This window comes from Panulirus ornatus, chromosome 65 (genome assembly GCF_036320965.1).
Source record: "Panulirus ornatus isolate Po-2019 chromosome 65, ASM3632096v1, whole genome shotgun sequence".
In the NCBI taxonomy this organism is placed as follows: domain Eukaryota; kingdom Metazoa; phylum Arthropoda; class Malacostraca; order Decapoda; family Palinuridae; genus Panulirus; species Panulirus ornatus.
This window is the reverse complement of record NC_092288.1, coordinates 24623582-24641431: the sequence shown is the minus strand read 5'-3', so window position 1 is coordinate 24641431 and position 17850 is coordinate 24623582. Positions and strand designations below refer to the sequence as shown.

Here is a 17850-nt window from a genome sequence, read left to right as displayed (position 1 = left end):
GTGAAAAAGAGGGCAAATGAAAGTTGGGGTGAGAGAGTATCATTAAATTTTAGGGAGAATAAAAAGATGCTTTGGAAGAAGGTAATAAAGTGCGTAAGAAAAGGGAACAAATGGGAACATCAGTCAAGGGGGCTAATGGGGAGGTGATAACAAGTAGTGGTGATGTGAGGAGATGGAGTGAGTATTTTGAAGGTTTTTTGAATGTGTCTGATGATAGAGTGGCAGATATAGGGTGTTTTGGTCGAGGTGGTGTGCAAAATGAGAGGGGTAGGGAAAATGATTTGGTAAACAGAGAATAGGCAGTAAAAGATTTGTGGAAGATGAAAGCCGGCAAGGCAGCGGGTTTGGATGGTATTGCAGTGGAATTTATTAAAAAAGGGGGTGACTGTATCGTTGACTGGTTGGTAAGGTTATTTAACGTATGTATGACTCATGGTGAGGTGCCTGAGGATTGGCGGAATGCTTGCATAGTGCCATTGTACAAAGGCAAAGGGGATAAAGGTGAGGGCTCAAATTACAGAGGTATAAGTTTGTTGAGTATTCCTGGGAAATCATATGAGTGGGTATTGATTGAGAGGGTGAAGGCATGTACAGAGCATCAGATTGGGGAAGAGCAGTGTGGTTTCAGAAGTGGTAGGGGATATGTGGATCAGGTGTTTGCTTTGAAGAATGTATGTGAGCAATACTTAAAAAAACAATTGGATTTGTATGTAGCATTTATGGATCTGGAGAAGGCATATGATAGAGTTGATAAAGATGCTCTGTGGAAGGTATTAAGAATATATGGTGTGGGAGGCAAGTTGTTACAAGCAGTGAAAAGTTTTTATCGAGGATGTAAGGCATGTGTACGAGTAGGAAGAGAGGAAAGAGATTGGTTCTCAGTGAATGTCGGTTTGCGGCAGGGGTGGGTGATGTCTCCATGGTTGTTTAATTTGTTTATGGATGGGGTTGTTAGGGAGGTGAATGCAAGTTTTGGAGAGAGGGGCAAGTATGAAGTCTGTTGTGGATGAGAGAGCTTGGGAAGTGATTCAGTTGTTGTTCACTGATGATACAGCGCTGGTGGCTGATTTGGGTGAGAAACTGCAGAAGCTGGTGACTGAGTTTGGTAAAGTGTGTGAAAGAAGAAAGCTGAGAGTAAATGTGAATAAGAGCAAGGTTATTAGGTACAGTAGGGTTGAGGGACAAGTCAATTGGGAGGTAAGACTGAATGGAGAAAAACTGGAGGAAGTGAGGTGTTTTAGATATCTGGGAGTGGATCTGACAGCGGATAGAACCATGGAAGCGGAAGTGAGTCACAGGGTGGGGGAGGGGGCAAAAGTTCTGGGAGCGTTGAAAAATGTGTGGAAGGCGAGAACATTATCTTGGAAAGCAAATATGGGTATGTTTGAGGGAATAGTGGTTCCAACAATGTTATATGGTTGCGAGGCATGGGCTATAGATAGAGTTGTGCGGAGGAGGGTGGATGTGTTGGAAATGAGGTGTTTGAGGACAATATGTGGTGTGAGGTGGTTTGATCAAGTAAGAATTGAAAGGGTTAAAGAAAAGTGTGGTAATAAAAAGGGTGTGGTTGAGAGAGCAGAAGAGGGTGTCTTGAAATGGTTTGGTCACATGGAGAAAATGAGTGAGGAAAGATTGACAAAGAGGATATATGTGTCAGAGGTGGAGGGAATGAGGAGAAGTGGGAGACCAAATTCGAGGTGGAAAGATGGAGTGAAAAAGATTTTGAGAGATCGGGGCCAGAACATGCAGGAGGGTGAAAGGCGTGCAAGGAAAAGAGTGAATTGGAATGATGTGGTATACCGGGGTCAACATGCTGTCAATGGATTGAACCAGGGCATGTGAAGTGTCTGGGGTAAACCATGGAAAGTTTAGTAGGGCCTGGATGTGGAAAGGGAGCTGTGGTTTTGGTGCATTATACATGAGAGCTAGAGACTGAGTGTGAACGAATGTGGCCTTTGTTGTCCTTTACTAACGCTACCTCGCGCACATGCGGGGGGAGGGGGGTTGTCATTTCATGTATGGCGGGGTGGCGATGGGAATGAATAAAGGAAGACAGTATGAATTATGTACATGTGTATTGATGTACATATCTGTGTGTGTATATATATGTATACGTTGAGATGTATAGGTATGTATATGTGCGTGTGTGGACGTGTATGTACATACATGTGCATGTGGGTGGGGTTGGGCCATTCTTTCGTCTGTTTCCTTGCACTACCTCACGAACGTGGGAGACAGCGACAAAGTATAATAAAAAATGATAATATAATAATAATAATAAGAGTATCACACCTTCAAAAATTATTATATATCTTTACAGTGTGAAAGAAGAAAGCTGAGAGTAAATGTAAATAAGTGCAAGGTTATTAGGTTCAGTAGGGTTGAGGGACAAGTCAATTGGGAGGTAAGTTTTAATGGAGAAAAACTGGAGGAAGTGAAGTGTTTTAGATACCTGGGAGTGGATTTGGCAGCAGATGGAATCAAGGAAGCAGAAGTGAGTCACAGGGTTGGGGAGGGGGCGAAGGTTCTGGGAGCGGTGAAGAATGTGTGGAAGGTGAGAACGTTATCTCAGAGCAAAAATGGGTATATTTGAAGGAATTGTGGTTCCAACAATGTTATATGGTTGCAAGGCATGGGCTATAGATAGGGTTGTGAGGAGGAGGGTGGATGTGTTGGAAATAGAATCTCTGAGGACAATATGTGGTGTGAGGTGGTTTGATCAAGTAAGTAATGAAAGGGTAAGAGGGATGTGTGGTAAGAAAAAGAGTGTGGGTGAGAGAGCAGAAGAGGGTGTATTGAAATGGTTTGGTCACATGGAGAGAATGAGTGAGGAAAGATTGACAAAGAGGGTATATGCGTCAGAGGTGGAGGGATCGAGGAGAAGTGGGAGACCAAATTGGAAGGGGAAGGATGGAGTAAAATAGATTTTGAGCGATCGGGGCCTGAACATACAGGAATAGAGTGAATTGGAACAATGTGGTATACCGGGGTCGACGTGATGTCAATGGACTGAACCAGGGCATGTGAAGCATCTGGCGTAAACCATGGAAAGTTTTGTGGGGCCTGGATGTGGAAAGGGAGCTGTGATTTTGGTGCATTACACATGACAGCTAGAGACTGAGTGTGAAAGAATGTGGCCTTTTTTCTTTTCCTAGTGCAACCTTATGCGTGGCAGGGTGGCGATGGGAATGAATAAAGGCAGCAAGTATGTACATATGTATATATGTATATGTATGGATATGTTGAAATTTATGGGTATGTATATGTGCGTGTGTGGGCGTGTATGTATATACATGTGTATGTGGGTAGGTTAGGCCATTCTTTTGTCTGTTTCCTTGCGCTACCTCGCTAACACAGGAGACAGAGGCGAAGTATAATAAAACAAAATATAAATAAATATCTTTACATGAGTGCACACATACAATTTTCCTTAACATTTCCACACATACAGACCAATGAAAGATGAAAAAGTTAGATCTCAGCATCTGATAACTTTACACATAATGTCATTACAAGCATATAGCTTTATATCTTATCTTAAGGCAAAGACATTCATTTCAATATATGATGGTTCACATATGAACCAGCCACAGCATAAGAGGTAATTCAACCCATATTTTGCCTTGGCTTCATGTCCCCCACTACATTTATTTGGGATCAAAAGATAAAAACAATGTTCCAAATCACATTCCCAAGGTCTCATTTCCCCTAAATATGTTATGCTATCCTTGCAGAACCAAATCAGTGAAATGTGACTGACGTGGTGTGATTACATTAATGTATTTCCCTTTCAAAAACAAGTATATAATTTATCAAAATTATGCTCAGAAATATTCATGTATTTTCAAGTAAAGCTTTAGCCATATGGTGTTAATAGTTTTGGAGAACAAGTGATATTATTTTGGAATGATACTGTAGTGTTTGGAGAATAGAATAAGTTAGAATACATGATTCTCTTCTAAAATACAGCCAACATATACCATATTGTTAAGATAACTTGGAAAATTAATGCTAGGTTTAGCTTTCATTTGTAAGGCAGTTGGGCATAAGTTACATTCACATGGACATGAATGGATTCCATCATATTCTTGGAACGCAGCAGACAATGATACAATGTTTCTATATTATTGAAATTTAGGGTAAATCTTTGCTGCTATGTCTGTTGAGGTGTTCATAGGTTCTATTGATTTACCTTGAATCATAATATTAAACATAAAATGAACATATGTTTCACATGATATCAAATTTGAGATAAATCTCAGCTGCTTGGGGAAGGTAGGTGGTGTTTACACGGATTCTGTTGATTCTCGAAAAGTCTTTCATTTTACAGCTTTCCCTAATCTTCATAATCTTCACTACTATCACCTTATTGGATGAAACTAAACTACATTACTCCAAATCACACTAAGTCACTCTTATTCTGTTCTCTAAACACTACACTGTCATCACAGCAAAACTGCTCAATGTCCCAAATCTATCACCAATGCTTGGCCAAATTACTTCGTCGCTCTTATCACTACTAATGTAAATAATCTGCTATACATCAGTGTGAATGGAATCACTGAACTGAAACTTTATCACCTAAGTTAACCGAATCATTTAAATCATGCACCAAGAAAAAAAAAATACCTTAGGGACGTGACTGTCATGTAGCCCACCCCATGGCTGCCCCACCATGACCATGAGTCCGGCCCTTACCGGTACCAGCCACAGGCCCTCATAACAATCTATTTACGTCATCACAAACACTCATGAATATCCCTATGATATCAAAGGTAAATACTGTTCATTACACGCCTTCCATTACAGTGAATCAATTAAGAATTTGTAAAATATTAAGCCATACCTTGACTGTCATCCGCTTTGTTGACATTGTTGGGGGGAGACTGATGGGTCGCGTTGAACATAGAAGCTTAAACTCAGATTTCTTGTACTGAAATAATTTCTTTGTTGCTATGACTATAAAATAATGATGGTAGTAGTTAGTGATATTATTAATATATTATCAGATATAAAAAATGTCACATGGCCATCCATGAGGTGAATAAACGTAAATAAGACTGAATTCAGATGACTGATCTGAGTGCATTCCGGCCCAGGTTGCCGGGCGAGGGAACTCACTTGGCGCGCCAGTTGGATTGTGGTTCAAAGTGACGTTTGTACTTAGAATTCCCATAGATCAAGACCGTGGTTGGTTTCTGGCTCTCGTTATGGCCTCTTCACAGGAAAGCGGCTCTGAGGAAGGTAAGAACTACTAGATTTTGTGAGGGACCATTTATTTCTCAGGGCATCTATGTAATGTCTTCAGCGCAATGCCTTCAAGTCTGTTTCATTGAAGGAATGCAATACTTTGGTCGTGTGCTACAGTTCAGAAAGTTACTAAAACAGAATTCCTGGCATCATATCAGTAGTGGGGTAAAAATTTAAGATTAGACCAGCGTTGCTGACTCTGACTCATGCGCTGGTCCACCATGGCTTCATCATGATCCCCTCATTCCTGTCCCGGTTGTCCCCTCCTATTTTTTTTTTCAGGCGACTTCTGCAACACTCTTGATACTAGCCGGGCCCACAGGGTAGGACCAGTGGTTATAAAGTGGTGAGATGTTGGGTTTTTGTCTGTATGTGGAGAGTACAGGGAACGTTGAGGAATGTATGGAAAGAGACGCGCCTATTTGGTGAGGGTGGAAATGAGTGTCTTGGAAGGTATGGTAGTCCCAGTGATATATGGTTGTGAGACATGGGTTGTGGATGAGAATGTATGGTGAAGGTTGTATATGTTGGAAATGAATGTATGATTGAGGTTGTATATGTTGGAAATGAATGTATGATTGAGGTTGTATATGTTGGAAATGAATGTATGGTGGAGGTTGTATATGTTGGAAATGAATGTATGGTTGAGGTTGTATGTGTTGGAAATGAATGTATGGTGGAGGTTGTATATGTTGGGAATGAAAGTACGGTGAAGGTTGTATATGTTGGAAATGAATGTATGGTGGAGGTTGTATATGTTAGGAATGAATGTATGGTGGAGGTTGTATATGTTGGAAATGAATGTATGGTGGAGGTTGTATATGATGAAAATGAATGTATGGTTGAGGTTGTATATGATGGAAATGAATGTATGATGGAGGTTGTATATGATGGAAATGAATGCATGATTGAGGTTGTATATGTTGGAAATGAATGTATGGTGGAGTTTGTATATGATGGGAATGAATGTATGGTAGAGGTTGTATATGTTGGAAATGAATGTATGGTTGAGGTTGTCTATGATGGAAATGAATGTATGGTTGAGGCTGTATATGTTGGAAATGAATGTATGGTGGAGGTTGTATATGATGGGAATGAATGTATGGTAGAGGTTGTATATGTTGGAAATTAATGTATGATGGAGGTTGTATATGATGGTAATGAATGTATGGTTGAGGTTGTATATGTTGGAAATGAATGTATGGTGGAGGTTGTATATGATGGTAATGAATGTATGGTTGAGGTTGTATATGTTGGAAATGAATGTATGGTGGAGGTTGTATATGATGGGAATGAATGTATGGTAGAGGTTGTATATGTTGGAGATGAATGTATGGTGGAGGTTGTATATGATGGGAATGAATGTATGGTAGAGGTTGTATATGTTGGAAATGAATGTATGGTGGATGTTGTATAAGTTGGAAATGAAATGTTCTGAGGAGTGTGTGGTGTGAGGAGAGTAGTTCAAGGACCTAATGAGTGGGTAAGAAGAGTATGGTGGAGAGAGCTAAAAGTGGTGGGTTGAAATTATCTGGACATATGGAAAGAATGAGTGAGGAGAGGTGGAAGGGACAAGGAGAAGGAGGAGACCAAATTGAAGGATGTATGGAGTGAATGGATGAGGAGAGTTGGAAGGAAATAGAAAGGGGAGAAACCAAATAGGAGATGGGAGGATGGTGCAAAAAAGATTTTGAGTGCTTATGGCTCAAACATGTAGGAGGATGAAAGCCTTGCATAGCATATTTGAAAATATCTTCTTGACGTTTCCAAAGAGTTCTTATGATTCCATTGGCCTACTATGGATGCTCAGTCTTTTCATAAATATTTGAGAGATATCCTTATATTCTTGCCATTCTGAAGCCAAGTAAAGAACTTAATATTGCTACAAGCTGTAAACATACTATACTGACTAGTTGTCTTTCTGAAGTAATTGATAGATTAGTTACATACCTCGAAAGAAATAACTCTACCACTCCATTTTTATAAGGTTTTAGAAAGTTCTCATGTACTAGTGACCAAACAAGCACTATCAACATTTTCACATGAAGAACAACTCAAGAAATTAAACCTTCCAACAATGGTATATAAATGATCTAGAGGTGATATGATCAAGATGTACAAGATACTAACTGGAAAATATGATGAAAATGTGTCCAGTTTTATACAACCCTATGATGACTCCACCACACGCAGGCACCAGTTTAAAATGCATTATGAATCAAGATCAAGATCAGATAATATGAAATATTCATCTGCACAAAGAACAGCAGAAACATGGAACAGCCTACAAGAGAAAGTAATAACAACACTATCAGTACAGCCCATTGAAGCAAGACTAAATCATTTCTGGGAAAGCCAAGCATAGAAATATAACTACAATGAAAAATAAACATGACTGGACATGACCTGAAAAATTAAAGTTTAGACGAGGAGCTGACAGAAGAGGACTCCACAGGAGGACTGCAGTCAGAAGAGGATCTGTGAGTATCTGTAAGTAGTCAGGACATACTGATCATCTGCATACAGTTGCAGTGTTCATTGATGTACAGAAAGCCTGTTCTCTAACTTGTGAGGTATGGTTTCATAAGGTAGTTCCACAAAATGGGCCTTCAAGGCAAAGAAGTAAGTTTCACTGAACAGTTTTTGAGAGACAGAAAGTTACAGCTGAGGGATGTTAGTGATTATTTTGGAGAATTCTCACAGAAAGGTGTGCTGTAGGAGAGCGTTTTAAGAATTATTTGTCTTTTGTTGCCATTTATAGTATTTTAGATGCTCTTCAAGGGGATTTTGAATTAACCCTTTATGTTATTGATTTGACTGTCTTCTGTGCATCATCAGAAATTGCTGCAAGATGTTTGCAAGCTGCTCTTGATAAGATTACCAGTTGGGCAGATAACTCTGGTTTTTATTTCATAGAACAGAAAACTATAGTACAGTTATACATTTTACAAGATCAAATAAGAGATTAGCAATCCTGCATGTATTGAAAAACAGTCTTGCATGTATTATTAAAAGGCATTCCCATTCCATACAAAGAAGAGGCAAAATTATGAAGTATGAATTTTGATAGAAGGTTGCCATGGGCCTGGGCCCTTCATAGTAAAGAGAAACTTTAAAGTTACAAAGTTTCAAAACATTTTGAAGGTCGGGTCCCATTACTCCTGGTAAGTAATTAGGAGAACCATGCCGAAGTTATGCGATTCATTTTGATGACACTGGAAATGGTTGCCATTGTACATAAACTTGGTATTGAAATATACACAGTATTCAGATCCTCCAAAGTTTAAAGTATCTATTCAGAATGTGGCAAGCTCCTTCGAAATGTAAGATGCAAAAAAGTTTGGCTTTAACTTCATCTTTAGAGTCAGATGTACACCATCTAATCTTATATGTAAATAACTGTATGTAGAATAGATTGTGTTTTTTACTTGGTGTATTTATCAACAGAATCTGGATGATGTCAGTATGACTTATTGTCTTTAAAAGTAGTGAAGATATCTTCCTGAATTTATTGATGTATTGAATTCTAGCCTTTTTCTTTTCATGACTTTGTTAAACAGTTTTTGTGATGTAGAAATTTTTTCATAGCAGATAGTAACTTAAAGGAGTTGATAGAGGGTCTTCACTTTCTCAATGACATGAAAAATCCTGACCCAGAATTTTCCGATGTACTTCACCACATTTTCATGGTTGAAAACAAAATTGAGGAGAAGCCTGGGACATTTGATTTTAGTAAGTCAAGCATGTTTTAAAAGGTGACATTTTTGTTTTCTTTGAACAGTGGAGCATAGTTAATAAAATGCCAATGTTTGATTTTTCAGTTAATGAGTGTTAAAGATCTATTTTGTGAAACACGATGTTATAAGCAATCTAGAACGTTATTGTAGATCCTGTGTAGTTTAGCTATTCTTTGCATTTAAGTTGAATGTGGTTCTGAGTGATGATACTGTTGTTTTCTTTGAACACTGGAGCACATGTAAGAAAATGCAGTTGTTTTATTTCTTATCATCTGAGTGCTGAAGATTTAATTATTCTATGAATGTGATGATTGTATGCTATCCATAAGTTGTAGAGCCTTGTTGTTTAACTATTCTTTGCATTTAACTCTATGGACATGTATTTCATATCAGGACTAGTTCCTTGAAAATGTTATTTTCCTTGGAAATATGAAACTGTCTATATGGCATTTTGCATTGCTTTAAAAATGTGAAAACATACTGTGTCCACATCTGGCTCTGAAATTTGTTGCAACCAATGTTTTGGTAAAAATACAGCTTTGATTAAGAAAGAAAATGAAAAATATTCTTAAATACATTATATAGGTTGAGTATCCCTTAACCAAAATGCCTGGGACCAGAAGTGTTTAGGATTTTGGAATATTTGTGCATACAGCACTGATGGCTAATTCAGGCGAGAAACTGCAGAAGTTGGTGACTGAGTTTGGTAAGGTGTGTGAAAGAAGAGAGTTGAGACTAAATGTGAATAAGAGCAAGGTTATTAGGTTCAGGAAGGTTGAGGGACAAGTTAATTGGGAGGTAAGCTTGAATGGAGAAAAACTGGAGGAAGTGAAGTGTTTTAGATATATGGGAGTGGATTTAGCAGCAGATGGAACCATGGAAGCGAAAGTGAGTCACGGGGTGGGGAAGGGGGCGAAGGTTCTGGGAGTGTTGAAGAATGTGTAGAAGGTGAGAACATTATCTCGGAGGGCAAAAATGGGTATGTTTGAAGGAATAGTGGTTCCAGCAATGTTATATGGTTGCGAGGCATGGGTTATAGATAGGGTTGTGCAGAGGAGGGTGGATGTGTTGGAAATGAAATGTTTGAGGACAATATGCGGTGTGAGGTGGTTTGATTAAGTAATGAAAGGGTAAGAGAGATGTGTGGTAATGAAAAGAGTGTGGTGGTGAGAGCAGAAGAGGTTGTATGGAGAGAATGAGTGGGGAAAGATTGACAAAGAGGATATATGTGTCAGAGGTGGAGGGAACGAGAAGTGGGAGACCAAATTGGAGGGGGTAAAAGAGATTTTGAGCGATCGGGGCCTGAACATGAAGGAGGGTGAAAGGCATGCAAAGAATAGAGTGAATTGGAACAATGTGGTATACTGGGGTGGACATGCTGTCAATGGATTGACATGGATAAACCATGGAAAGTTTTGTGGGTCCTGGATGTGGAAAGATAGCTGTGGTTTTGGTGCATTACACATGACAGATAGAGACTGTGTGTGAACAAATGTGGCCTTTCGTTGTCTTTTCCTAGCACTACCTCATGCAGGGAGAGGGGGGTGCCGTTTCATGTGTGGCGGAGTGGCGACAGGAATGGATGAAGGCAGCAAATGTGGATGTGTACATGTGTATATATGCATTTGTATGTATACGTTGAAATGTATAACTACATATATATGTGTGTGTGGGCGTTTATGTATATATATGTGTATGTCGGTGGGTTAGGCCATTCTTTCGTCTGTTTCCTTGCACTACCTCGCTAACACGAGAGACAGTGACTAAGTATAATGAATAAATAAATAACATATGAGATATCTTGTGGATGGGACCTAAGTCTAAACACAAAATCCATTTGTTTCTTATACACTTTACACAGATAGTCTGAAGGTAATTTATGCAATATTTTAGATAATTTTGTGCATGAAACAAAGTTTATGTAACACTGAACCATCAGAAATGGGAGATGGGAAGTGTGACTAGAGGCTGTTGAAGTATGAGGCAGGGGTAATCTTTTTATTTCTGCTTGAGGTTTGTTGTTTAGTTATGAAATGGTTTTGTGGGACAGGTCTAGTGCTGTTGCATAGAATTAAGGGCTAAATATGTTGAGGTGGTATTATAATGTACTAGGAAGGTATTTGTTCCTCTGAGTAGGAGTTGAGTGTTTGTGGTTGCTAGGTGGTCAGTGACTGTTCTTAGCACTCTGTTCTGTGTGGTTTTTGTTTTTGTATTAGAACCCTTTTTAAGAGGATGACAACCAGGCAGGTAGTTTAGGGTGGAACATATGAATTGTTTATAAAGAAGACTATGATTTTTTTCCCTTGTCCTAATGTAGTACCAGTTAATGTTCTGTTTTTTTTTCTTTTTTTTGTGAGGGTAGTAAATGTGTATGCAAGGGAGGCAAGTATGGCCAGAGATATGTGGAGACTCTTTTGCCAGTTTCATTCTCTTGATGGGAATTGTATGTAATGCCTGGAGGTAATACACTGTGAAAGATACTGAACAGAGGTTTTATCTCTCTCTCTTTCAGTTCAAGGCAATCTACTAGAGAGAAGAAAACAAAAAAAATATGGCTTTGATTACATGAGAAAAGGTTTAAAAAGGCTAAAGCAACAGAGAGAGTAAGTTATGTAATGCAGTATAAAGTTAGTTATAGTAGTGTGCCCATCAAAAGGAAGGTACATATGCACCTTGTGCTTCTTTGCTTAATGAATACCTCTTATTTATGCTCAGCATAAACATCTATTGCTTTTGTGTTGCCTGCATATCATGGTGGACACTGGAATTACAGTGAACCAGAACTGATTTACGTTGAGAACAGTAGGGAACAATCAGGATGGTAAGGGAAGTAGTGAGCCACTCACCCATCTCTGAGATGGTAAAATACAGTATTGATAATAGGGGACTTTACTTAAAGGGAAGTAGGCTGGGAAAATTTAATTCTCATGGAGATTAGACAGTCATTAAGAATGTATAAAGGAGAACTTCATATATTACAACATCATTTTGTATATGAGAACTAGGGGGATAATGCACAATCTCTTCTTAAACTTGCTTTACATGGAGACAAGTCATGCAATTACATCCTTAAAGAACTCTTCTGCAAGAGACTCTGACAGCATATCAATCATCAAATGAAATACTTTAGCCCAGTTACAAGCAAAGAACTTAAATATATCTTAAAACTGCTTCTGGCTGTGCAATAAAATCACAAACATCTGAAAACTTGCCAGCATAGTACCAACCCTACAACCTTCTAAACCATTCAACTACATCCCTACCCACCTTATATCACTTCTGTCTTAAGTATTCAGGCTGAAAAGCATCCTTAACAGGTTCACATTGTTATACCACTCACTTGGTCAACGTGGGTTCAGACCCAGTCATTCCATAACCACCCTACACATAGACCACATAGATGGCTTCACTCATCCACACCCCGATTTCCTGCACATTATTTGTGGCAGGAGACATCATCAAAGTATTTGAAACTGTCCTTGACACATCCTATTCAGAAGATTTAACACCACTCTCCACAGTTACAGAAAGTGGTTGCCAACTTCATAGTCACTTACATATGCACTCTCTCTGTCCCTCATCAGTCTGTTCCCAGAGGTCCTTTCTTATATAGATAATGCTACAATCATATAAACAGCATACTAACACATCAGAAGCAACAACAAACATGCAACTCTACATGTTGCAGGTATTGTTGGTAACAGTGGCTCACCCAGCACATAAATGTCTGCATTTCCACAGAAGTTTTCAATAATCCTTTTAACCTTGACAGACTTGAATCAAACCAGTGCCTTTCCACTCTGTGAAAGTCCATTACTCCCCAAGAAAACACCATCTATTCTGGGTATCATATACAATACACATGACATTCACTTCCCATACCTAAAGCACCAACACAAAAATAACAGATTAAAGCCTTCAGAACTAGTGCTTGATGTAGACAAGAGAAAGAACCTCTTAAAATCCTTAACAAACAATTCATCTGCTCCACCCTAACTTATGCCTCATCTGCTTGGTCATCCACCAAAGGCAGATGTAACAGAGATGCAAAACCCAGAAAATGAAACCCTTAGAGCAGTCACTGAGGATCAAGCAACCACAAACACTATACACCTACACACTAACACAAAGTTCCTTCCCATATAATCCCATCTTAAAATGCTCAGTACTTACTCTTTTTTTTTTAAACACATATGCTCTTATGAAACTACAAACTACACTCCTCAGACATATATGAGTCATGCTTTCTCATCTGTTCTGTGGACATCATATATCCATACAACAATACAAACACCGATTCACTATATCTTAAGACCTTTCATGCTCATGATGCAGCAGCTATAATGAAGACATAGAACACACACCGCTCAGTTGCCTTGCCTTCTCTTCAAATAGACTTAAACACACACACACACACACACACACACACAAAAAAAAAAAAAAATCACTACACTTTTTGACTTGTGGTTCCACCTGGTGGATGTGGCCAGCTTCCTTAGTGCTGTAGAAGATAGAAGAGACTCCAAGGGAAGGAAGGTAAGGGAAGGCAGATTGTCTGTATCCAAAGATTTTGTGCATCATTTAGAAGTTACCATCTGAACAGTTAGGGGGAATATTCTCACATATATGAGTAGAAACTTGTTTAATTAATTCTGTTGTTGGCAAAACCCAATAGAGTGAAATTAGGAAGTGTACAAAACTTGTGTTATAGATACTAGGGGTGAAAGAATGGAAGAGGTGACATAATTTAAGAACTTGTCGAGTTATCTTAGGTAAGCTTGTTGATATGAAAGGAGAGATAAGGGAGAGAGCAGTACAGGATAAAAGAGTCATGGGTCCCTTAACTGAATAATGAAGGGTAGAAGTGTAAGTATGGAAGTGTAAGAAATGATTAAGGGACAGCATAGTCCTTGCAGTCCTGACGTATATAACTGAAACATGAACATGAGATAAATCTCAGAGGTCAAGAATCCAGGTCATGGAAATGACTTATATGAGTATATGATATGACTGGATGGAAAGAAAAAGTAATAAAGGGGTCTATGAGAGATTGGGTATGGCAGGGAATGCAATGGGAATGAATTGTAGAGTGGTAAAGTGGGTGATATGTAATGCTGTACTTTGATTTGGTTGAAGCACGTGGAAAGAATGCAAGACTGAAGTTTTAAGATGAGAGTATGATAGTACAGTTAAAGGGGTTGGTGTGTGCAGAAAACCATCTGTGATGTAGGGAAATACAGTAGTGTATGCAAGGGAGGCATATAAGGACAGAGATAAGTGGAGACATGTTTTGCCCTGGCCACTCACTTAATAGAAATTCCCAGAGGGAATAGGTGTCAGAGATATAGATTGATAGATTCCTGAGAATTAGTATGAACTATGTAATTATTTACACTTTCAGTGACTTGGCTTCATTTTTTGAAGATTCTGAAGGTAATATTCGTGAAAACTGGAGAAAAAATGAGGATCCTCCATCAAACCATTTCAAGGTTGATGACCATATGTCAGCCATCAAGCAAACCAGTTCTGAAGAGGAACAACAGAAGGGTGTGATATGTAATGCTCAACTGGCTTTTCATAGCTGGTGCTCAGCACAAATGGAAGCTGCTGAAAAGAAACATATCGGTATACTTTCTTTAAAGAAATCAATACTGGAGGATCACTTTACAATAACACAGGAAGAAGGGAATGTCCTCACTCGACTCGAATGTGCTTGTCGTTCCTTTATAGAACATCATGTGGAAAGATATAGTATACATCAAATTCATGAATTTTTGAAGCTTCAATACTTGGAACTTGACAAATGTATAGAACTTTTACAAGTCTGTATCCAGTCTAGGATTTATGGAAGCAATGCTAGAAGTTTGGCTGAAATCATAAAAGTTGGGAAAGTTTTGAATGAAATTTGTACCACTAGTAATCTTGGATTACGTGATACAAGCTGTTTGAAAAGAATAGTCTATCAAGTCAACTTATTGAAAAAAATAAAGGCTGCCACCTATATATTGAAAAACATTGTTGATACTATGGAAAAAGCTAGGCCCCTTATTGAAATGTTCTTTTGAGGATTTGATTTAATTGAAAACTGCATATATCTCCTGTCTTCTTTGGTGGATTAATTCCCTAAAATCTGTGTCTCAGTCACTTTTTATTCATCATATACATTTACCAGTATTTTGTTAAACATCTTATAAGTTTTCTTTATAGAGAACACTGCAATTCAATAACAACTAGTAGCATCACATTTGATAATTTTGTTTTACACTTCCATTCCATTTTGGATGCAGTTAAAAATATGGCAGGCACTTGAGAAGAAAAGATGTAGGAAGAATCAGCTGAAACCTGAAAAATATATCCTTTTTCTTTCAATGACTCATTTCTAATTTTACTGATCCAACTGTCCTACAGGTTTAAGTGGTAATCCTTAGCACTAGACTTATGGCAACTTTGCAGCTTTTATTTGCTGTAGGGCTCATTCAAGGAATGTTTGTGATTTATCCATTAACATTGTAGTTATGAATATCAATGGGCGTTCACATAAACAGTGCAAAATTTTTTTAAGCATCTAGCTCTCTGTACATTACATTTTATTAGCCCTTGGCAGTGCAGCTGGGTGGCTGAGGCCGAACCTCTTCATATGTCAAAATCATTACTAATTCCAGATTATCTTTGAAATCCACCGCTCTGATTATCTGTCTTATTTGTCCTTAGCATTACAGCAAGATGATATACAGAACTTCCACCAAATATCACAGTTTATGCTCAACATGGTTTTCTCATCTGAGGCACCCCTTTCTCAGAGGCATCTCATTTACTCAGCGTTTCTCCTTTACTCTTGGTCTTCTTACCTTGTTGAATTATACTCTCGTGTTCACTTCATCCACATACTCTGTGTCTTACTTTATCACTATCGACCTTCATTATAGCATAAACCATATCATCCTCAGATTTACGTGTTCCTTAATCTGTTCTCTCCTCTAATTTCACTTTCATTTTTAAAAAGTTCATCCTTTTTGCTAGCACTGCTAATCAGCCTTTGCAGACCACAGGTTCACAAATATGTGCAGATTGTTCAACTTGGAAAATTTTGATGCTTCTGGTTTTGAATATTGACAAGAACATGTGAAAATACTATTTTCAAATTCATAAAACCAAACTGGATTTTGTTTTGTATGTTATGTACATATTTAATGAATCTGAATGTAGAACTGCTTTAGAATTTATTATACATCTTGGAAGGATTTTAATTAGAAGTATTTGAGAACAGTTGTAGCTTTGCAGTTTTCGTCCAAGGTTTTTATTTATCAGAACCCAAAATGAGAAATATGTTTTTATGTTAGAATGGGTTTTCATGAATTTTCTGCTGTGTTGAGGTATCACCTTAATTCAAGTGTAATGAATCATGTAATGTTTTAAGAGGATGAACACTGTTTGAAGTTCTTGCTCATGCAAAAATGACAGATCTTTGGGTCCATTGTGAAGGCTTCTGTATTTTGAATTTAGTCTCATTATCATTTATGCTTATATGATCAGCTGGTTTTACACATATGGAGCAACATGGTTCATGCAGAACACTTGCTTCATACACAAAAGTCTGGAAGATAATCAGATTCCTCATCTTACATGTATCCCACACTTACTTATACATATCATCAGTATATAAATTCATTCAGCACATTATTGGCATTTTCTCCAAGTACTTCCCTTTCAGTTTTATTCTATAACAACAAGGTATTCCAGAAAAACAAACTATTTTCATAAAACTTATCTTCCTCTCACTTTTTTATCTCTTACAACCCCCCCCCCCCATCTCTTTCTTGGAAAAATCTCTCTCATTTGCTGATACAGTGCTATTTTAACAGACATCTGTTTTTGCTGGATATTAGCATTGATTGTAAAATATCCTTTCAACAAAACCCATCAGAAACAATTCACATTTTTTTTATGTCCTCATTTGCATAACTTTTAATGGTTTTCATGCATTGCTTTTTCTTGTCTTTATACTGTACAGCCCATCCTTCAGTTTGTTCATCATCTGTTGCAAACTGATAGATCCTGTAGTTTTTGAATTTGATCTTACATTTTGTCATGTGTTACTCTAAATCAACAGGTTCATTGCATGTACAGGGAAAATATACATTTGCCTCTTTGTTGACACTAAATTGATTTATCATTGGATTGTTTTGAATGTAATTATGCATGGTTAGTTCTTATATTACATTTATTAGTATTACTCTGAGGTTTGCTTAGAACTTGCATTTGCACTATGTATATGCATGTGCCATTTTGGTGGTGGTTAATGAATTTCTTTTTACAAGATATTTGATATAGTGACTTAATTGGGTTTTTACAAAATGTACTATGTATTTTGGGTGTAGCTTCCTGAGGCATTACATAGATGTGTACAGAACGGATATGTGCATGTGTCATTCTGATGATACTTGTATTTTACTACAACATAACACATTCCAGTTATTTTGCTACTCATGCTTATAAATTGTCATGATTTATTTTGTTTCTGGGCATTTCTCAGAAATTTAAGAGCTGTAGTTTTAGCTTATTTTGTAGAGGTGTGCATGATTTTCTTTCATTTTCACTGGGATTTATTCATTATAGATTCATTATCGTTATTTTTATGTACATATTTGGATACTTGACAGTTCATTAATACACCGGAAATAACAATAAATTTTTTTCTTCAAGAAATATCTGGTTTTGAACTTAGTCCTATTCTTACTCACTGGGACTCGTTTGTTGTGTATTCAACTCTTACAATTTTCTCTTCACTTTATAAATCTTTATCTAAATGTTGTTTCTTAAGGAAAGATAAGATGTAAATGTACCTTTTTGAAGTTGGTTTAAT

The 17850-nt window shown here is 37.7% G+C and overlaps 2 protein-coding genes across 3 annotated transcripts in view; one reads left to right on the top strand and one right to left on the bottom strand.

The window, feature by feature from the left end:
• The window catches only part of LOC139746502 (uncharacterized), a 31700-nt gene extending 26812 nt beyond the window's left edge, over window positions 1-4888 (bottom strand). Inside the window, exon 1 of the mRNA XM_071657807.1 lies at window positions 4847-4888. The gene's annotated coding sequence lies outside the window, so the exon portion shown is untranslated. The remainder of the gene's footprint in view (window positions 1-4846) is intronic.
• A 217-nt stretch (window positions 4889-5105) lies between these two features.
• On the top strand, window positions 5106-17684 carry LOC139746382 (uncharacterized). Of its 2 annotated transcripts, none has more exons than XM_071657579.1 (4): window positions 5106-5244; window positions 8842-8982; window positions 11500-11590; window positions 14389-17684. In XM_071657579.1, exons 1-4 carry the CDS (start codon window positions 5211-5213, stop codon window positions 15050-15052), a joined length of 930 nt encoding a protein of 309 aa, XP_071513680.1. In that variant the 5' UTR covers window positions 5106-5210; the 3' UTR covers window positions 15053-17684. The 2 variants fall into 2 exon arrangements, with proteins under 2 accessions (XP_071513680.1, XP_071513679.1); XM_071657578.1 differs by having other exon boundaries at window positions 8839-8982.
• Window positions 17685-17850: the final 166 nt, after the last annotated feature.

Excerpts from the sequence above, each read along its gene's own strand:
- LOC139746382 (XM_071657578.1), top strand. The coding sequence starts at position 5,211 with ATGGCCTCTTCACAGGAAAGCGGCTCTGAGGAAG. Across the intron at positions 5,245-8,838 it reads GGAAAGCGGCTCTGAGGAAG|CAGATAGTAACTTAAAGGAG; the intron begins GTAAGAACTACT and ends ATTTTTTCATAG. Across the intron at positions 11,591-14,388 it reads AGGCTAAAGCAACAGAGAGA|TGACTTGGCTTCATTTTTTG; the intron begins GTAAGTTATGTA and ends TTACACTTTCAG.